Below are 12,622 nucleotides of genomic sequence, written 5' to 3' on the forward strand. Positions count from 1 at the left end.
GGAACTCATGCTGTGAAATTACTATTGAGTTACTTGCAATTATGACTAAAAGATGTTTTTCTTAAAATAGTGTAATTTGAATGCAATATATCCTCTATCTAATTAAAATTGCAATTACTTTAGAGACCTGTTAATCTTATGGGGTTCGCTTCAAAACACCTTGTCTTAACTGCCCATTCCTTTAGGTAACAGTAGGGTTACAATGACATATCCCAAACCCTGGGGTGCCATTACCATTTCAATGTCACAAGTGAGATATTTAATGTGAACAGAAGAGGGAGAACGAGATAGGCGGACGAAGAACGAGAGACAGAGGTGGGGGAGGGGGATAATTGTGGAGCCGGAAAAGGAGCTGACACTTTTGTTGTCTCATTACCGCTCAAGTGGAGGAACGAACAGATTTAACAGCAAGAGAGGGAGAAACATTATATGAGGAGAGGGACGGAGGAAGAAGATGAAGAGTGGGAGGAACTGTAGCAGAAACAACAAGACAGTGCTGGAGAAGCATGTAGCTGAATTAGTCAGAGGATGCAAAAGCATAAGAGAGGGAGCAATATAAGGAGAATTAGGAAAAAAGAGTGGAAGATTAGAGCGGGAGGAAGGGCAGAGAGAGGAAAACAGAGAGAGAGTGTAAATCAGCCTGGCTGTGGTCGTCAGCTTCTGTCCCTCTGGCTCATGGTTACCATTTGATTAAAAACAATAGCCATTCTTCATTTAAATGGAATAACAAATCAGCTTCTGCAGGGTGGAAATGAGCAGGGTGGGGGCCACACACAAGCACAAACACAAACAAATACACACAAGGCAATACAGACATCTTAAAAGTCATCCATCCATACACACACACACACACACACACACACACACACTGCTGTATGCTATTCCACTGTGCAGGGAGCTGTCCAGCATTAGTGGAGCTGAAGATGTTGAGGCTGTGTAGCAGCCACAGTACAGCACACAGGAGCTGTCCACCTTCTCACCCTACAAGGCAGTGCTGAAACCAAACCAAATAATGTGTAGTCACACAAACTATTTACTTCTTGTTATAATTTTACTATAATGAGACACATCTAACAACTGGCAACATAATGACGAGAAAACATCAATGCATTACTTGCATACATTATTCATAATTTTTATTGTGAAACTTTAAACAGCTTGATGGTTTAGGCAGAGTTAGTTTAGTGAGATACCATTGCAGAAAGGTAAAGGCCTGTTAATTTCCTCATAGCTCCTCGGATCACTCAGTGAAAAAGTAGTTTCTTATATCTACCACATACTTCATTTTGAATGAAATGCACTTATTTTGGAAGTTAGTTAAAATGTTTGTAGCACATTCTATTCTCACATTAAGAATGACAGCAGACTTCTTGTTTGTGCTTCTTTGATAGCTATAATGTGGTACAAGAATGCTTCTGTAATATATCGTAACACTTGTGCAGCCAGGATTGTGTCAAAAACAGACACATATAAGTGATGAAGAAACAGTGTAAGTGTAAGTATCGGCCATATGTGAGAGAAGTATATTCATAAGCCACATCAGTGGGGTTTTATCATTATAGCTATCAGGGAAGGCACTTCACTGATGCTTGTGTGCTCTGAGAGAGAGAAAGCAGTGAAACAAGACCTTATTCTCACTATGGAAATACAAGTGCATTAGATGATGTACTCTTCTTGTTTTAACATAGAGGAAGAGTGCTTTCTCCTCTTCTGATGGTACCTCCTCCTAGCAGAAGTGTCCCCTCCAGTATAGCAAACAACACCTGAGCCTCTCAGTTTCTGACACTTTGTCCACCTCCGCAGTCACCATCTGGACACATAAAGTCTCATTCTCTTTTCTCTTTCTTTCAGTCTGACTTTTCTCTCATTTTATATAGTAGGTGCCCAAAGCTATGAGCTACGAGGGCACACATACGCAAACACATACAGACAATGTAGTCATACAAGTTCAGACAAAAGTCCTAAGGAATGTCCTGTGTTTTGATCCTGTGTTCTTCCAGAACTAAAGGAATATTTGCATAGACTGTCAATGATGTCCATGTTCCTTTAATTTTTCACCTCGTATTTTTCCACTATGCTTTTAATGCTTTTTATTCTGTAAACCCTAAGCTATGACAAACTCTTTGGCCAATATTAAAGGTTTATACTGGGTTGCAACTAGATTGCTTAAGGCCTAGCTGTGCTAGGCTCAATTTGAATTTACTAAAGTAAAGAAAGTACCAACTGTCAGCATTGTCCTCTGATTCTTAGTTATGCACAGTCTTCTGACAACATTATCTTCCAGTGCTACAGGCAGTGATTTCTCTCTTCTCGCTATATGCTTTTCATCTACTGCCCTGCTCACCTCTGTCTCCAGGAAGCGACGGAGGGCTCTCTTCTTCTTAATGTTCTTCCGGCGCACAGACACCGCTACGCTCAGCACCATGATCACCACCATGAAGAGGCCGCCAATCACCCCTGCTGCAATCAGAGGAGTTCTGAAAACAAGAAAGTGGAAGGGGCAAAAGAAGGAGGAAAATGAGTAGGTGTTATAGACAGAAGCGGATGAGGGCATTGAGAAAGCAAGAAAGATTATCATAAGGAGGACAGAGATGTTGACAGAAGATGAGGCCAAATAGACAGAAGTCAGCATCATGTTTATACTGTCATGCGCCCGTGCGCACACACACACACACACACACACACACACACACACACACACACACACACACACACACACACACACACACAAACAAGCATGCAAATAAACAAAATCACAAAAAAAAATCAATGGGCAATCCCTAAAAAAAAAATTCCACTAAATTTCATCTGGTAACAAATATCCCTCCATGCCCTCTCATTAAAATCGAGACTGAGATCAAAAACATGGAAATAACCATCAAAGTGAATTCTCCGCACCACACCGACACTGTCATTTAAAATCAAGCCTCTCAATTATTATTTTCCTGATATGTTCCCCAGACTGTCTACAGAGTTGCTGCAGAAATGAGCAGGAAGAATTAGCTCTCCAGTATACCCCACCCCCCACGCCCACCCTTTTTGCAGTAATGAAAGAACATCATATGGTCAAAGCGGACCAAGACTGTTATTCGGGACTGTAAGGACAGACTGCAAGGATACAGCCCATAAAATCAGTCACACTCTGTATCTGCCCCAAATCGTTCTCTTTGGATTACACTTGGAGAAAATCACTATTTTGGGGTGTCATAACATGTGATGGTAAAGAGCCCGAACAAAATAAGTCTGCCAAGAGGACATAATGGCCAATAGAGAGAGCTATTGTTACAGAGATTCTAACAAATCAAAAATTAAAAAAATTATTCTACCACATTAAATACAATGTTTCTCCACTATTTTAGATCAGAATCTAAAAATGCATGCACGAGGAGCCAATCAGCGAACACAGACAAAAGGCAGCTCTGATCATTTTGAATTAAATGGGAAAGCTACTGTTTAATGGGAACATGTTAGATGAGGCAATACCTGTCAATCTTATCAGGCTGAATATTACCTGAGTAAGTGACAGGAAGTGATTAATCCAGCTTAATCAGATATGAACACAAATCCTACGCACGCTGCACGTTAATGCCAGGTGGAACGATGGTCTTTGAAGGCTTAGTGTAATCATGTATTTCTGATAAGCCATTTTCAGCCGTGCTCAAACGCCAATACAGCCAACAGGTAACAGATTTACAAGATGTGTGACACCTCAGAGCAGGCAGCTAAGCCCGGGGTTAGCTGGGTGTTTCGGCTGTATCCTAGCCGCAGCTATCGGAGATCTGATAAGGGCTGATCTGTTCACCAGGTCAGCTGATAGCTACATTCCCCGTCTGCTGCAGTTCCTCTTCATCTTCTTGGCAGTGTTCCAAAGACTGAGAAGAAGTTTAGATTTTGAGCAGTTCTCTAGAAGGCCTGACATTTTTTCTCCAAAATTATAGGTATCTCCGTCAGCATCTATTGGCCTCCGTAAAAACTCTCACTCGATATTGATCAGTAAATTACTTACTAAAAGGTTATCAGATTGTCTGTTATGTAACTATATGGCCCTTCTTATGAAAAGCCACCATGGCAGCATCCTGCTATGCTGCTAGATAGTCTAAATGTGTTTCCATTTTTCTGATGGTCTGAATTTAAAGTCACACATTGTCTCTTGCTCTGTTGGCAGTGTTCTACTGTAGATGTACAGACCCACCTGTAAATGTAGTGTTGGCTGCTCACTGTGCTTTTCAGCCTTTTAAAACCATCCCCTGAACACCACCCAAGTCTTAGCACCACTTGATGTCAAACAGTTACTCTTATGAAATCCCCCCCCAGCATCAGAACAAAAGCTAAAGCGCTATCAATTTATCAAGAATCAGGCAAACTGCTCGTACACACACTCACACGCAAACACACACACACAAATGTACAGAGAGGTATTAAGGACACTCACAGGGATGTTGGGCCTTAGAGCTAGTCATTAATCAGAGACTTTGCTTGTGTGTGTGTGTGTGTGTGTGTGTGTACATGGTGTGTGCTGCTGTGTCGGTGTGTTTGTATGCTAAAGTATAGAGGCAATCCACTGAAAAGCAGTTTCTACCTGTCCATCCAGCCAATACAGTCTTGCAGTCTTGGTCCAATGCACCTAAGTAAACAAATACAGGACAAGCAAAAAGTTAAACAAACAACATTCATAGTTATATGAATATATTTGGAATATCTGAGAATGATGAGACCTTGTAGTGAGTTGAACAAAGCAATACAGTAACTAATGGTTAGAGTAAAAACCCTTTTCACGCCACGAGTTCATCCTGTGGTCCTAGCACATAATATATTTGGATAGGCAATGAGTGTGTTTTATAAATGGGTGGCTCTTCTCTGCACTACACCTACACATATACTATCTGCTGCACATCCCAGCTTTTCATATGGAATGAAATGACAAACTAAAGTGCTACTATAAATGAGCCATTTTGAAATTTATCAACAATGTAGTTAACCATAATTTGGAACGTATTGCCTTTTTTTTCTCTTTTTCATGTGTATTGAGTTATCTGGCTGTGGCTGGGTGGTTTCACGTGGTAAAAGCTCTGAAGATGACTGTACAGTAACACTGACATAAAATGGGAATCTGTCTGTAAAGGCGTTTGCTCAACAGTGAATCTGAGTACATTCTACTAGAACGGAAATGCAGTACTTTGCATCAGTCAATTAATAATCAATACTCAACTTTACTGGCAACATGCATGCTACAATGGCATCCGGTATTTGTTGTCTGCTTTTAACCCATCCTAATTAGGAGCAGTAGACAGCCATTGTGTGGAAGCAGTTAGGGGTTCAGGGCCTTGTGATGGGCTCGTTCAGCAGTGGTCTTGAACTGGTGACCCTCCGGTTTCCAAACCAAGTCCCCATGGACTGAGCTAATGTCACCCCAATTTAATGATCCATCAAATAAAAACATACAATGTCTCTTGCTCTGTGTGTGTTTAAACATGTATGAGTACCAGGGAGACGATGGAAAGTGCTATATCACAATATCTACTCGTCTTTTTCTCATAAACTTTGAAGTAGTGCAAAGACGTGAAATTTCACTATTTCTTTTGGTCTCCTTTCCTCCGTCTCTTTCTATCTCTATCTCAACCCAATTATAAAAGTCAACATGACACACGTCAAGACAGCGATATATAAAGACCAAGATGGCTTTCTATGTTCATATCTAGCTTTAGGCTTACAGTAAAAGCAAATGTTGTTGTTTTAAAGCCATGGGCATAGCGCCAAACACACATCAACGAACCCATGTGTTTTCCTGATGCCTGCGGGAAAACTTGAAACGTGAACGGAGTTCTGAACAAAAGCCTTGTCAGTTCTTCTTCAGCTCCAACTTTATTCTGGAACTTTTCGAGTTTCAGTGTGTCCACATGGGTGGCGGATTACAAAGCTACACTGTCTTCTCAAGAAAATCAAAGATCTCTGTTGTTACCAGACCTCCTGTGTTTCAAATGTCCCATGTGCACTGGGCACTTGTGGCATCATACTGACAAGCTCAATGCTAGCTCCAATGGTGGCTCTTTTGAATGTTTAGAAGTAAGGGAAAGTGGTTTCGTCCCTGTCTCTGTCCCTCTCTGTCTATCTCTTTTCCTTTCCTCTCCCTCCTTCAGCCTGTTTTTTGAGATGCGGACCTGCTTATGAAGCTATACCTATGACAAAGTGTCAGCCTGGTGTTTTCCATTTATGACAACATTGTTATGGTCGAGCGAACTAGAGGCTGTCACTCAGGAGAGGAGAAATAACACGCAAGGATGTGACATAAACTCCCTGTGGAGTTAAATACAAAGTGATGTCTTACCAACCCTTGTTGAATATTACATTGAGCCATCAGTGGCCAGTGTGCAATGGAGAGTGGCAAGGTACTTCACTCACTCCTCTCACTTTCATTCTTCCTCTCTTCTCTCTCATTTTATGCTTTGCCTCTTATAATTTTATGTTTGTTGGACGTGGATAGTGAAAGGGAACATTTGTGACTATGACGACTATTCATACGACGGCCAAATAAACAACAAGAGAATGAGACGATTTTGTAAGAATATTCCATTAGTACCCAGTCCCTGCAGAAAGTGGCACAGGGAAATCTATTTGAGTGTCCATGTCCAACAGTTGGTGATGGAAGCTTGGTGACATAGTGAGTACTTGCAGGGCTAGTTTTTAAGCTACTGTGGTTGGCGAGCTCACCAGTAACATGGCAGTGTCAGATACTCACAATAACCAACCAAGCAAGAGCAATAAGTTACCACAGTTTATTCAACAGATGTATTTGTACTATCTCACGGCTGACTGAAAACCATGCCTCTTTTGTGGAACAGCTTGGACTCCAGCAGAGCAGGGTTTTAGAAAATTGTATGGTGCAATAACTGCTAATATTGCACTTCATATATTTTGGACTCTCCGGCTCTCGTTTCACATGTCAGCAGTGTCAAGTTTGCAATTAGTCAATGGTGCGAATTCACACGTCAAAGTCAACTTAAGTTTATTCCTTCATGAAAGATCTGAGCAGATTTACTTTATTTAACCGCTAATTGTGGCATTGCCATTGCAATAGATTGACTATTACATAGAGTTAGAGTCATGTGTTGTCATGCAGTAGAAGTTTACATGTATTCAGTTTTACGGATTACTTTAGCATTGGCATTTAGATGACATTTAGGTTACTTTTAGGATAGGATGCTAGTGCTGATAACACACATATACACTTATCAACAGTTGAGGCAACACAGAACTCTAAACTGTTAAACTACCACCAACATCACTGTAACATTGAAGTTACCCATCAAAAAGTGTATTATTATTATAAATATCTATACCAATTCATTTTCCTAATGATTAGTCATCGTCCTCTCATACCATCTAAGATGACAGGTGCTCCATGTATGTATGTTTGTGGCGTAATAGCCATAATAGCCACCCCACACGATTGACCAGTCCTTGTCCTGACTGTACTTACCCCTGGGTGCAGTTGGCATGGCAGGGGTGGCATTCATTGTTGGCTTCTGCGTACTTGAAGATGAAGCTGTTGGCACCTTGCAGGCCGTCGGGACACTTTTCCACACAATTAGGACCATCCTTGAAATGGAGGCATTTCACACAATGCTCTGGGCCCTGTGGGAAGGGAGTAATAAAGCATAGCTTTTTCGGATTAAAAAACAAAACAAAAACATCCAGTTGTTTTATATAAAATGTATATTACAGGCTTACATAATAAACATTAGCAAACTGCTAAGTTGCCATTTAGCGAGGCACTTAATTGATAACTATTATTTTTTATCATTATTATTATATTGACTAGTATTAAGTCATTTCTGATATGAATTTGAACATTGATGTCACAGTCAGTACTGGGGTTATTTCCGTTTTTTCCTGTGTTTTCTCCCCTTTTTTTCATGTGGCAGTCCAGATACTCTTAGAATTTCCTGCTAACCTTTTCATGACTGGGGGGTTGGGAGACAGAGAACATGTCTCACTGCAGGTTCAGTTATCACTGGTGAGTTCAGCTTTCTCTGGACAGCTTACTTTCACAGATGTTTAGGTGACAGTGCACAGAGGATATACTGTAGCCATTCTTACAAATTTAGGGGATGAGATATCTGCTGTAGCCTTAGTTTGTAATGTAGACTGACTGATGGGTGTATTTCTACATCAGCAACTTGCCAAGTGCAGGTTTTCAGCAGCTTTATAGATTCAACTGTTGTACTTCTTACATCTGAGTAGCAGTGAAGGCTTAAGAGCAAAAGAGAGATAACAGGGAGAAAAAGACAGAAGGTGAACTGACCAAAATGAGAGACAGAGATGAAAGTGAAAAAAAAGTAATGTAGAGTAATAAGGGAAAGAAGAGAGAGAGTGAACATGGATGCAGAATAACAGCAATAGGAGAGGGCGAGCAAGATATAATGTGAATAAGAGAGAGAAAGAGAGTGAGAAAGAGGGACGGGAGGGGAGCAGGCGAGGCGCATAAAGCAGTGTGAGCGGAGCAGGCAGATAATAACCATCGCTCACAGCACACACAATGACCATAACAATCCGCCTAGAACAGGATTTATGGAGCTAATATAGGCGAGGGAGGAGGTAGGGGTGGAGAGGAAGAGAGGCGAAGAGCTCTCCCAGACAGGCCTCCTATCATCAACAGGCCTAAAAAACATCTCATTGACAAACAACACACACATACCTAAACACAGCGAGTGGAAATTGAATTTGAGTCACATAGGATGTTCAAATTGCACACACATACACAATAGTTAATGGACATGTACTGTATAAGTGACCAAAACAGGTAAGACAGAAAAACACGCACGCACGCACGCACACACACACACACACACACACACACTCTCTATTCTCGCTAAACCATAGGCCACTAATGTCAAATGCTGATAGCGATGGCAGATAACCATCCTTTGGCAAGTTGATGAGTGTGTATGTATGCTTGCTCATGCATAACCTGAAACAGTGTCTGTGCATGGGCTTGCATATGTGGATATGTAACAATCTTTATTTTCTGTTGTTAAAATGTACTTTTTTAAAAATTATTAATAAGGTCTATATATAATTTTTGTTTTGGAAACATCCAGTAGTTTTGTATAAAATGTATATAGCAGGCTTACATATAAACATCAGCGAGTTGCTAAGTTGCCATTTAGTGAGGCACTTAATTGACAACTATTATTATTTTATCATTATTATTACTTTGACTAGTAGTGAGTCATTTCTGACTAAGGCTATATGAATTTGAACATTGCTGTCACAGGCAGATAACTATCCTTTGGCAAGTTGATGAGTGTGTATGAGCGCTTGCTCATACATATCCATATCATAAAATCCCTCTTTATTTTCTGTTGTTAAAAATGTACTATTGTCTGTATTTTTAAAAATCATTTATAAGGTTTATATATATTTTGGGAAGTTTTTAAATTTATGTTGAATGTTATCCTGTTGATGACATCATCAGTGTGCTCAGTGTGGCTTCTCCTCAGTCTGTACGGAGATTTCTGCAGAGACGTGAGCTTGCACGAGTGCACTTGTCAACCAAAATACATTCATGCTGTAAAAAGTTGATAAAAGCTTTTTAATTCATCAGTTAAATTCAAGATAGAGCTGGTGAAGTGCCATTGTTTTAGAGAGGACTGTGTAATGTGAGTGGTTTGAAATATAGAGTACAGGAATGATGTTTTAAGCAGGCTAAACTTTTGGTTGTATAAGATTTAAATAAACTCCAACACCACCAGAGAAGCTGTTGGTCCTGTCTGTGCACTTCAGCACAATATGGGCGCATGACAGCCCCCTCTCTTACCACAAAAACCCAACAACATTTCACAAGCTTATAATGTCACACGCACACACACCACAGTGTACACATAGCCAATGTTAGCATGTGCATATTAATGGAAGTTTTTCAAAATAAACATAATTTTTTTTTTATACAAAGAAATGAATAACTTCATGTAGGCTATTATATTTGCCGAAATAACAAGAGGGTATAAATAATGAAGAATTTGTCATAGACGGCATTTCAGAAAGTTTCCCCTAACTAAACAACTTACATAACTTTACGTTTTGCTCTGGAGGACAGGGATCAGATCTATAGCCAGGATAACAAGAATGCATTAAAAACACCAGGTGTAAACACAAGGCAAGATTGGATCGTTTATTATCTGGATAAATTTCTGGATACAGATCACATTTTAATACCACGTGCAAATGGGATGTTTGACAATTTTGTGATGGAGAGGGGATAAGGTGGGATGTGAGGTCCAATGAGGTTTAGGTAGGGGTGAGAGATAGGTTTAATATTTTGGAAAGACAAAACATATTTAAAATAAATACAAAAGACAACCATTAAAAGTTGTCCCTCCCCCACTGCCAAACATAAAAAGCATAATCCCCACCCATAAATAACAAACAGTCCCTAATGCCTCTGCGTGTGTTCTTTGTAACTTGTGTGTATGTGTGTGTGTGTGTGTGAACATGCATTCAAACCAGTATGATTATGCAAATTGAAAGTCTCTCGCTGGCTTTAGTGTTGTGCCTGGCACTTTGACTTTTAAGAGTGTCTTCCCACCCGTGGTTATTGGATATGTGTGTATGTGTGTGTATTCAAAAATCCCATGACAACAGCAAGCTGAATTATGCGACCGAGAAAACAAACATTGTTTTGTCCAGCAGGGTACTGGGACATCCAAAAAATGACAGGGACGCACAGTGTCACGACCAAAGTACCCTGCTGTAATTTTAAATTGCCCTGCTCGTGCGCTTACACTGACGATTGTGTGTGATGTTGTTGGATTTGTGTGTGAGTGTGTGTGTAAATGAATCTCTCTTCTCCTTCTCTTCCTTCCCTTTTATGCACAAACCACACAAGATTCTCAGGATGACTGGCAATTAATCTTTATGGTGTCAGAGCCTCTAGTCAAGACTTTTAACAGGCAGCCACATAAAACGCTTTTCAAGGCATGATCAGGTAGATCAGGAAGGATTTACAGGATATTTTACTATCATATAATGCACAGACCAGGTCATCAAGCTCTGCTGAATATCTGCAGGAGTCCTTAAAAATCCTCCCACTAAAAGTCTTATAACACCATCACGCACAAACTAATTTTAAGCATTAATGATGAGTTCGAGAAATAAAAAGTGTAGAGGTGAGCAGAGGTAGAAAAGAGACAGTTGGACAGTGAGTTTGTGCTTGCAGAACATGTAAAGAATGGATAAAAAATAGAAAGCAACATGCAGAGTGTCAATTCAATACATTATATAAGTGGATTTCTTTATACAGTTTGCAATGGAACAGCTTTGTAGCTTGTTTAAAACTAAAAAGAGAAAATATTTGAGATTTTACATTCTCAAACATTTTATTCATTGTAACTTGTCATGCTCTGTTGTGTTACGTGTCGTGTGATGTCTTCTGTCTGTTCGTTCCCCCTGCTTTTTCTTGTGGTATGGATTTTGCCATTTCTTTTGGATTGCCTGTGTTGTTGGATCACTTTGTTTCCTTTGGGCTTGAACTCTGCCAGTAATACGTGTGTACACCTTTTGTTTATTAATAAATCTTAAGAACTGTATCAGCTCATCTCTTGTGTCCTGCATTTGGGTCCTCAATCCTTTACTTACACCAAACCCTGATATTAGTTATTGTTCTCACACAAAAATTGACCAGTTACCAAAAACTGACAAAAAGACAAAGTGTGTAAAGTTAAGCTTGTTAAGGGTAAGGACATGAAACATGGTTACCTGTTGCCCAAAATTCCAGAGATGGGATCTTTTATTCATGAGAGAATTGCCATCAATATAATTTACAAATAAATAACTACATAAGCATGGAAGCTAATTCGGGAAAGAGTGGGTATTGCTTTGTACTGGGAATTTTACAGAAGATTAAAGAGAACAGAATAACTACTGGTGAACAAATGCAGTCTGTCAGAATGTCACAGTCTGCCATATTTGTAACTTAAACTTCACATTTTTACAAAGCATACAAATCCTTTCTCTAAGAAAATTAAGGTATTCAATAGGGTAGTTTCGTCAATCTGAACTGAACTGGAATGTTTAGTGCCTTTTGTAAAATGCAGACATGTTCCAATCTTTCAGTAAAGACACAGTAATAGATAGGCCTCCCTGGAGATGAAGTTAAATGTGTTTGTATCGCTGATCAACAACAGCAACTACTCTAGATCTACCTTTATCACCTATTCTTTCCATAATGTAGTCTGTATTCATGGCCAGAGTCAAATCTCCAATCTCTCTCCGCAGAGGGCATTAGGCTTATTATAACACTCTGTGTAAGCTGTAATGTAATTGCTATGGGCTCTGTTGCCATAACATGATTGCTGTAATCCATGTGTGTGCCTGTGCTGCACATGTCACATCTACATGAGGTCTAACAGGTTACCTTGGGACATTTCCAATACACGCAGCTTAACAAGTCACAATCACACACAATCAGTGTGTCCTTCACAATGTATATACATTGTGAAGCTGAGTGTGTATATATACATATACATACATATATATATAGGTGCTGGTCATATAATTAGAATATCATCACAAAGTTGATTTATTTCAGTAATTCCATTCAAAAAGTGAAACTTGTATAATGTAT

At 39.7% G+C, this 12,622-nt stretch overlaps 1 protein-coding gene across 2 annotated transcripts in view; it reads right to left on the reverse strand.

The window, feature by feature from the left end:
* The window catches only part of erbb4b (erb-b2 receptor tyrosine kinase 4b), a 362,769-nt gene that overhangs the window by 62,982 nt on the left and 287,165 nt on the right, over positions 1-12,622 (reverse strand). For both annotated transcript variants that reach the window (XM_038720293.1, XM_038720292.1), the window contains exons 15-17: positions 7,478-7,632; positions 4,580-4,624; positions 2,345-2,477 (exon numbers count right to left, since the gene is read on the reverse strand). In XM_038720293.1, coding sequence (XP_038576221.1) covers positions 2,345-2,477; positions 4,580-4,624; positions 7,478-7,632 — 333 coding nt within the window. The remainder of the gene's footprint in view (positions 1-2,344; positions 2,478-4,579; positions 4,625-7,477; positions 7,633-12,622) is intronic.

Source organism: Micropterus salmoides, unplaced genomic scaffold (assembly GCF_014851395.1).
Source record: "Micropterus salmoides isolate LMB-PRFRI ecotype aquatic unplaced genomic scaffold, ASM1485139v1 Ms_hic_scaffold_15, whole genome shotgun sequence".
Classification (NCBI taxonomy): Eukaryota; Metazoa; Chordata; class Actinopteri; order Centrarchiformes; family Centrarchidae; genus Micropterus; species Micropterus salmoides.